Source organism: Pezoporus flaviventris, unplaced genomic scaffold (assembly GCF_033815535.1).
Source record: "Pezoporus flaviventris isolate CSIRO_AGI_PZ_B2104156 unplaced genomic scaffold, CSIRO_AGI_Pfla_v1 ptg000043l, whole genome shotgun sequence".
Lineage (NCBI taxonomy): Eukaryota > Metazoa > Chordata > Aves > Psittaciformes > Psittacidae > Pezoporus > Pezoporus flaviventris.
The window spans coordinates 2,808,455-2,816,971 of NW_026892591.1; the positions used below are offsets into that span (position 1 = coordinate 2,808,455).

General features: G+C 58.7%; 1 protein-coding gene across 1 annotated transcript; it reads right to left on the reverse strand.

Moving 5' to 3' along the window:
• Positions 1-228: 228 nt before the first annotated feature.
• On the reverse strand, positions 229-2,939 carry FEM1A (fem-1 homolog A). Its single transcript, XM_061466938.1, has one exon. The coding sequence runs from the start codon at positions 2,753-2,755 to the stop codon at positions 707-709; it is 2,049 nt and encodes a 682-aa protein (XP_061322922.1). The 5' UTR covers positions 2,756-2,939; the 3' UTR covers positions 229-706.
• Between the last annotated feature and the right edge of the window lie 5,578 nt (positions 2,940-8,517).

An 8,517-nucleotide genomic window follows, 5' to 3' on the forward strand; every position in this document is an offset into this window, starting at 1 on the left:
TAGATAGGGCCTGGCTCTAAAAGAGAAAAAATAACCCAGCTTTATGCACAATCATTGAAATCTCAGGCCTTTACCACCACTTGCTACCTGGCCAACCAAGGGAGAAACAAAAACCATCCTCAGCATACCCAGCCCTACTGCCAGGCAAGGCAACTACCTCAGCAGAGCACAAGGCACCCGGCTCTTCCACTCGCACTGTCCCAAATCTGAGAAAGGGGGGGGAAAGAATTAGTTGGAAGATGCTTTATTCCTCACTTGCATTCCTATCTGCTCGGTATGTGGGATGGGAAGCACTAGATCACATGTGTGAGGTGTAGCTGCTCCAAAGCTTAATGCTCAGTTAATCCAGCACTTAGGGGAGAGGCAGCAGGTCCCAGGGGATCTCCATGGTCCATCCTTTTCAGGGCAAGACGGTTGGCATGGGAAAGGGCAGGGGCCGCAGCCTTCTCTGGATACAGTGCACTGGAGCTGTCTGGTACCTGAAGGTGACAACACTGAGGGGCAGCCATGGGCTCTCGAGCCTCCTCTTCCCCTAGTCCTGCACACGCCAGCTTCATGGTGACAGATGAGGACGAAGCTCACATCCCATCTCAGCACAGCAACAGCCTTCAGCATCTAGGCAAGGATGGGCCAAGATCCCAGGCTGCACGACCTCTGTGGGGTGGAAGAAGCGACGGGAGAGGCTGGAGGCTTCAGCTCTCCCACCCTAATGCAGTTCAATGAAGGCTTCCAGCTCCTCGGGGATGAAACCCTTGTAGGGAATCTTGTGCTTGTCCAGGGCGCGAGCAGCAAGGCACTGGAGGGTGATGTAATTGAAGGGCTGCATCATGCTCTTGGTGAGCAGCTTCTCATCCAGCAGCTCATAAGCAGTCTGCTTGAAGGCATTGGTGGCATCCATATGGGCTCCAGCCTCCATCAGGGCACTCATGATGAGCGGGCAGTTGTTGCGGGCGGCAATGTGCAGCGGGGTGTTGTTGTCGTAGTCACGGCTGTCCGGGTCAGCCCCACACTCCAGCAGCAAGTTCACAACGTGGAGCGATGGGAATTTGCCCACGGGATAACGTCCCACTGTTGTGGTATCTTTGTCCACAGCCATATGCAAGGGAGTGAAGCCGTTCTTGGCCCGGGGGCTGCACTTGAGCAGGCGGTAGATGGCCTGGCGCTTCTGGTGCTCCTGCTCCGGGGTGCACTCCACCTTCTCCAGCAAGAAGACCAGGTGCAGGATAATGGCCAGCGTCTTGGTGAACTGTGCTGAGTCAACTACAGGGTCCTTGCCATGCACAAGAGCTCTCTCCACCTCCCGGACCCCTTTGCTCAGTACTCCCATGAGGTCTGAGAAGCCCAGGTGAGTTGCTAAAGTGCCTTTGGAGCGGTCCTGAAGCACATAAGAGAAAAGCTCAGCAAAGGAAAGGAAGCTGCTGGCAGTCATGGGGCTGAGAGGCTCCAGGTTGCCTTGCTGCATGTCCAGGGCGTACTTCCACAGGTTAATGCAGCGCTCAAAGTTGCCGGAGTCAGCGTAGACGGCTCCTCGGTAACGGATGTAATAGGAAGTGTCCGGGTGGGAAGGCCCCAGGATGCGCTCTCTGATCAGCAGCGCCTGCATGCGCATCTCATCCGGATCAGTGATCAAGGCTTCCAGCTCCTCCAGCGAACTCACTTCCCGGGAATAGTCATAGGCCAGCACCAGCTGCCGGGGCTCAGGTTTAGGCAGGTATTGTCCCCCCTCGCACCGAAGCTCCATCGCCCTTCGCCAGTACTTGTGGGCTCCCAAAAGGTCTCGTTTCTTATCCACAAACGTGGCACCCAGCAACTCCAGCGCTTCCACAGCAGCCTCTCGAGTGCAGAACACGTTAGGGACCTGCTGCTCATCCTGGCTGGAAGCTGAGGCACAACATCTCTCACACGCCTCTTCATCACTGCCCTGAGGAGCCTGCTTGCCAGCGCCACAGCACCTCTGATGGCTCCCACCTGAGGCACAGGTCCCGTTTTGGCTCCCTGCAACCTCCTCCTCCTCCTGCTGCAGCCCCCCTTGGATGAGGTACTCCACAATGTTGGTGTGCCCGGTGACGCTGGCAGCCAGCAGAGGAGTCATGCCATAGCCATCCTTCTCCATGCGGGCTTTGGAGCGGAGCAGGAGCTGCAGGATCTCCAGGCTGCCGGACTCAGCGCAGTCATGCAGGGCTGTGTTCCCCTTCACACTCCGGCGGTTGACATCAGCCCCTTTCTCTAACAAGTAACGTGCAATCTCCCGGTGCCCTTTGTAGCAGGAGATCATCAAACACGTGTGTCCGTGCCGGTTGGCTACTTCCAGGTCTGCCCCGCGCTCCCCGACCAAGTAACGCACGATCTCCAGGTGCCCATCGAAGCAGGCGGCCCGCAGCGGCGTGGAGTTGGTCAGCGTGGTCTGGTTCACCGAGGCCCCGTGATCCAGGAGGCTGCGCACCACCCCCAGGTGCCCGGCGGCAGACGCTGCCCACAGCGGCGGGGCCCCCTCGATGGTCTCCCCGTCGAAGTTGACGGATCCGCCCTCCTCCACGCGGGCTCCGCAGTGATCCAGCAGATACTCCACCACCTCCAGGTGCCCGTGCCGGGCGGCGATCAGCAGCGGGGTGCTCCCTCCGCCGGGGCCATCGCCGCCGCCCGGCCCTGCCGTCAGCGCCTCCAGCTCCTCCCGGCTCCGGCTGCCCAGCAGCTTCTGCAGCAGCTTCAGCTTCCCATCGCGGGCCGCGTTGTACACAGCCGTGCGCAGGTCCATGGCGACGGGGGCCGCGGCGACCGCACCGGGCACCTCCTGGCCATGGACCAGCGGCTCCTCCGCGCCCACGGCTCGGCCCGGGGCGAGGGACGGCGGCGGGCGGGCCTCGGGGGGGGCGGGAAGGAGCCCCGCGGGGCCGGGGGCGCCCGGCCGGACCCCGCTCACCTCAGCGCAGCAAACCCCGTTCCCTCCGCCCGGCCGCCATCTTAGGTTTGGAGCCTGAAACAAAATGGCGCCCGCCCGGGCAGGGGCGGGGCGGGAGGAGGATGATGGGAAATGGAGTCCCGCGCCCCGCGCGGCTCCGCAGGCGCCGCCCCCCCGGAACTCAGCTTCCCGGCATGCAGCGGGGAGGAGGCGGGGCCGGTGGGCGGGGAGGTGCCGCGGGGCCGCGCGGGGCACCATGGGAAGTGTAGTCCCGGGGCGGGGGTAGCGGGGGCCCGGGCTGCCCCTGCCCCTGCCCCTGCCCCTGCAGTGCGCGGCCGGGCCGGGCCGGGCTGCGGCCTCCAGGGCCCGTGGGCAGGGTAGGAACGGGACTGAAGCGGTTCCAAGCTTTCCGTGGGGCCCGGGCGCCGCGTTCCTCCTGCTGGGCTCTATTTATAGGTGTTCTCTTCCCCGTTCCAGGAAAACAAGGCCAGCCCGGTTATTCCCGTTATTATTATCCCGTCTGTCATTATCATTATTCAGTGCGTTCACCCGTTTAGGTCCTGTCTGGAATTACCTTGGATTATCCTGCTAACGCGTGTTGCCTTGACATGGAATAGCATTTCTGTTGCTAAGAAACTGCTTTCTGCATCACGGACTCGTTTTCCCGTCAGCAGCTGCTGAAGTCCAGGAGCAGCTCCCGAGAGCCGCGATGTCCATGGCAGAGTTCCACGCAAGCTGCGCGGAGGTGTGCGGTGTGCGCAGGGATGCAGCAGGTCCATGCGGGGAAAGGAGCACCTCTGGTGTGTCCGTGCGGTGTGAGCGTGGTTTCCTGTGTGCTGCAGTGCGTGGGAGCAGCCCCATATCCCCTCCGCACATGGATGTGTGAATGCACGCACATGGATGTGTGAATGCACGCACAGGGATGTGCACACGGATGTGTGAATGCACGCACATGGATGTGTGAATGCACGCACAGGGATGTGTGAATGCACGCACACGGATGTGTGAATGCACGCACAGGGATGTGCACACAGATGTGTGAATGCACGCACATGGATGTGTGAATGCACGCACAGGGATGTGTGAATGCACACACATGGATGTGTGAATGCACGCACATGGATGTGTGAATGCACGCACAGGGATGTGTGAATGCACGCACAGGGATGTGTGAATGCACACACACGGATGTGTGAATGCACACACACGGATGTGCACACGGGTGTGTGAATGCACGCACACGGATGTGTGAATGCACACACACGGATGTGCACACGGGTGTGTGAATGCACGCACACAGATGTGTGAATGCACACACGGATGTGTGAATGCACGCACATGGATGTGCACACGGATGTGTGAATGCACGCACACGGATGTGTGAATGCACACACACGGATGTGCACACGGATGCGTGAATGCACGCACACAGATGTGTGAATGCACACACGGATGTGTGAATGCACGCACATGGATGTGCACATGGATGTGTGAATGCACGCACACGGATGTGTGAATGCACGCACACAGATGTGCACACGGGTGTGTGAATGCACGCACACGGATGTGTGAATGCACGCACATGGATGTGCACACGGATGTGTGAATGCACGCACACGGATGTGTGAATGCACGCACACAGATGTGCACACGGGTGTGTGAATGCACACACACGGATGTGTGAATACACACACACGGATGTGCACACGGGTGTGTGAATGCACGCACACGGATGTGTGAATACACACACACGGATGTGCACACGGGTGTGTGAATTCACGCACACGGTCACAAGACAACAGCTGTGTTCTCTTCAGCTGATGGCACCGAGCGGTGCGGTGATGCTGCAGGGAAGGGATGGGATCCGGAGGAACCTGGACAGGCGGAGAGGTGGGACCATGGGAACCTCATGGAGGTGAACAGGGGCCAGGTCCAGCCCGTGTGTTAGGGCAGTCCCAGCACAGCCACAGGCTGGGGGGTACAGGATGGAGCAGCCTGAGGGGAAGCTCCCCGTGACCCAGCCCAGACCCCTCCGTGTGCTGGGAGCACCCCAGAGCAGGAGCTCAGGGAGGGGATCCTGCCCCTCTGCTGCGCTCTGGGGAGAACCCCCCGCAGCCCTGACCCAGCTCTGGGGCAGCAACACAAGAGGGACGTGGAGCTGCTGGAGCGAGGCCAGAGGAGGCCATGGAGATGCTGCGAGGGCTGGAGCAGCTCTGCTCTGGAGCCAGGCTGAGAGAGCTGGGCTGGGGCAGCCTGGAGAAGAGAAGGCTCCTGAAGGGGAGACCTGAGAGCAGCTCCAGTGCCTGAAGGGGCTGCAGGAAACCTGGAGAGGGGCTTTAGACCAGGGCCTGGCAGGGGTTGGAGCTGGATGAGCTTTGAGGCCTTTTCAACCCAAACCAGGCTGGGATCCTGGGGTTCCAAGTAAAGAGCTGCCGGCAATGAGCTGGGGCAGACGTGGTCCGGTTTAACCTGTGCCTGTTGGTGTGCACGGGGGGCTGTGTCTCCGTCCCTGCTTGTGAACCCGCAGCACTCGGGCTGCTCAGGTGGATGCACGGCGACATCTCCCCTCCCTGCTGGCTCGCTGGTGTTGCCATGGTGATGAGATGCACTCGCACTCTTAGTGAGGTATCTGTTAACGAAAGCTTCCTATGAATTTCCCCTCCGTAGAACGCGGATGGAATTCACCGGAACACCAGGGAGGGTTTTTAGGTCCCAGTTTACTCCAGAGCCTGCCCGCGCTCTCGGCTGGGCTCTCAGAACCATCACAGGGTAGAAACGCAGGCGAGGAAAATGGCTTTTTCCATGGGTAAAGAGCAATGAGAGAGCGAAGAGCACGAGGAGGAGCCAGAGCAGCCTCTCCCTGCAGGGCCGGGACTCACATCCCTCATCTGCGCAGTATCCCCCACAAGCCCCGGAGGCTCCCGGGCAGGGTGATGCAGATAAAGCCTCGGGCGGTATTCCCAGGGTATAGAGGGGAATGGAATCCCCGCCAGAGGGAAGAGCAACTAAAGCATGAGCCGCTGCGACAGGGCTGCCGGGTTGTGTGGCAGGAGGGTTCATTGTGTCTGCAGCTGCCCTTTCAGAGCCCCTTTCAGCCAGGCTGGATCACGCAGTGCTGCAGGAGCAGCAGCATCTTCCTCCCAGGGTACTTAAAAAGCAAGTGAGTGGATGACCGGAAGTATTGGACAGGGACTTTAGAGGTCCAGGCTGAGACCTCACCCTTGCTAGAGACTCCTTGGGCCGGTCCTCTCATCTTCAGGCTTATTTCCCTGCCAATAACATGGGAATAACGCCTGCTCTTTACCTGGCTGCTTATTGAGACTGTGAACTCGGAATGTACAGCCCGGGTTTGCTGGGCTTGTAGGGCAGCCAAAGCCACAGAGCTTCAATTCAAAACCATAGCGTACAGCGCTGACAATGATACAGTGACATGGTTTGGGACGTTTTTAGCATGAAAGGCTCAGGAGTTCCTCATCCGTTGCTCCACACTGGAGGCCTTCCCTCCGACTGGGGGAACGTTTGGATCCGTGCTAAGGGTTCCAGAAGGAGATGGAGAAGTTAGGATCCGAGGCCATGCTCACAGCCCCGAAAGCCAACGTCAAGGGCAGTGCTCCTGCTGCTCTGCTCGGTGGGACCCCACTTGCAGCACTGGGGTCCTCAGCATGAGGACAAATGGGAGCTTTGCAGGCAGCTCCGTACCAGGCTTTTCTCAACCTTTTAGGGCTTTGCCTGATCTCCACACCCGGAGGGTGATGGCTTCAGGCTGCCGGGCCCAGTGAAGCCAGAGCCATCTCCTCAAGCAGCTCCATGAGGAATGTGCTGTACAAAGGGAACAAGCCTAAAACCAGTGCAAAAGGGCACCGTGGCATCAGGAGGAGCAACGAGCCCGTGCCCAACTTGCTGCAGGGGCTTCTGTCCTGTAACCACCTTCCTCACGAGGGCTCGGGATGACGTGTCCTGTGCTCGTACAGGGCACGAGGCCGCGGCTAGCTGGGAGGAGGGATTCTGATCAGACTGCACAAGAGGCAGGCTGGGTTCACACTCAGGCAATGGGCTTTCATTTACGTTAGGCACCAGGCTGGCAATTCCAACGTTAATGGTGGCACTGCTGCCCTCTGAGGTTTTGTGGATTTAATAGATCAGTGGGGGAGAGGGGGAGCCTGGCTCCTTCCTGCTGAGGATACAGGGATCTTTCCTTTCAGCCAGCATCAAAGGGCAGGGATCTGTCCGTCAGAGTCCGTCAGCTCTTTCAGCAGTAGGTTTCCTGGGAGAAGCATTGCTCTGCTCCTGCCTCTGCATTAGCCAAGGTGATAAAGAGTAGCTTTGGATCCCTCCCTCTCCCAGACGGAGGGGACAAAAGACTGCCTCTGAGGTGAACAGGAAGAGAGAGGAGCATCAGATTTGGACCTAAACCTTAGGCTCAGTTTGCTTTTGTGTGTTGCCTTTGTGTGCATTGGCAAGTGATCACCTCTGTCCCTGACCACAGCTCTCCGGAGTAACTGTGGCTGACTCACAGGAGTCGTGATGGAATAAGGAGCTCCAGTAGAAAAGGATGAGGGAGGAACAAACTTCCAGCTAGAAGAGGACCAAGCGAGCCATCCTCCTCAAGGGCAAGAGTCACCGTTTCCTTTTACAGAGGCACCCAGTAAGGCAGACACTGGGACGAGAAGCTGCGACAGGTCAGTGGCAGAGAATAGAACCTGGGAGCCCAGTTGCTGTTCAACAAGGAAGTATTAGGACCCACTGAGAACCTGGATGTTACTGACTGGCTCCAAGGACTGTAAAGTCCTTGTTAAGCATGAAGCACAGAGGTCTGGGGGGCAGGGGGCTCCCTTTGCCATGGAGACATCTGCACCCGCTCCGCACAGAGGGTTCTGCTTTCAACCCAAGTGACCTAGCTGAAGGTCAAGCCAAAAGGACTTAGGCTCCATATGCCATCATAACAATGACGTGGGTGATGCTGAGCATCTCCTGTTTAGGAGAAAACTAAGAAAGAAAGAAAATACTCGACAGCACCGACAACCCAAATTGTTCTAAAGACATTTTGGCACTCACATTTACCACTGGCCTCAGTGCACTTCAGCAGTTCCATTTTCACCCCTAAGCACCTTTGAGAATAGAGGCTCCGGGTGGTGTGGAACGTTGGCTCTTGCCACGTTTAAAAACCCTGTTGGAAGCAAAGGGCCTGACTTTCAATGCAGTCCCCTCCAGGCATCAAGGTATGAGCAGAGCCAGTGCGCTCGGTAGCTGGTGTGTGCGTCCTGACCCTGCCACACGTCTGCTGTGGTGTTGAGACACAATCCACACCACGACAGTGGGTTTCAGGTGGGTGCTGTGCTTCGGGAGGGCCGCTCAGGGCTGCTGCAGCAGCCCCACAGCCTGGCTTCTTCACAGACACTTCCGCTGCTCCGCTCAGAGCCCACGTGTGGGATCCCTTCGAGGGGAAGGGAACTGAGGAGCAGAAGTCAGGATACGGCCTCCAGGGTACCAAAGTGCTTAAATACATACACAGCCTCCAGGTTTGCGTCGCAGGCAGGGCTCTCTGCGGGCAGCAGGGCCGCTGCCCCACGGCACAGCGAGGGTGCAGGTCTGTGCTGGATGGCAGGCTATGATTTGTT

Excerpts from the sequence above, each read along its gene's own strand:
- FEM1A (XM_061466938.1), bottom strand. The coding sequence starts at position 2,755 with ATGGACCTGCGCACGGCTGTGTACAACGCGGCCCGCGATGGGAAGCTG.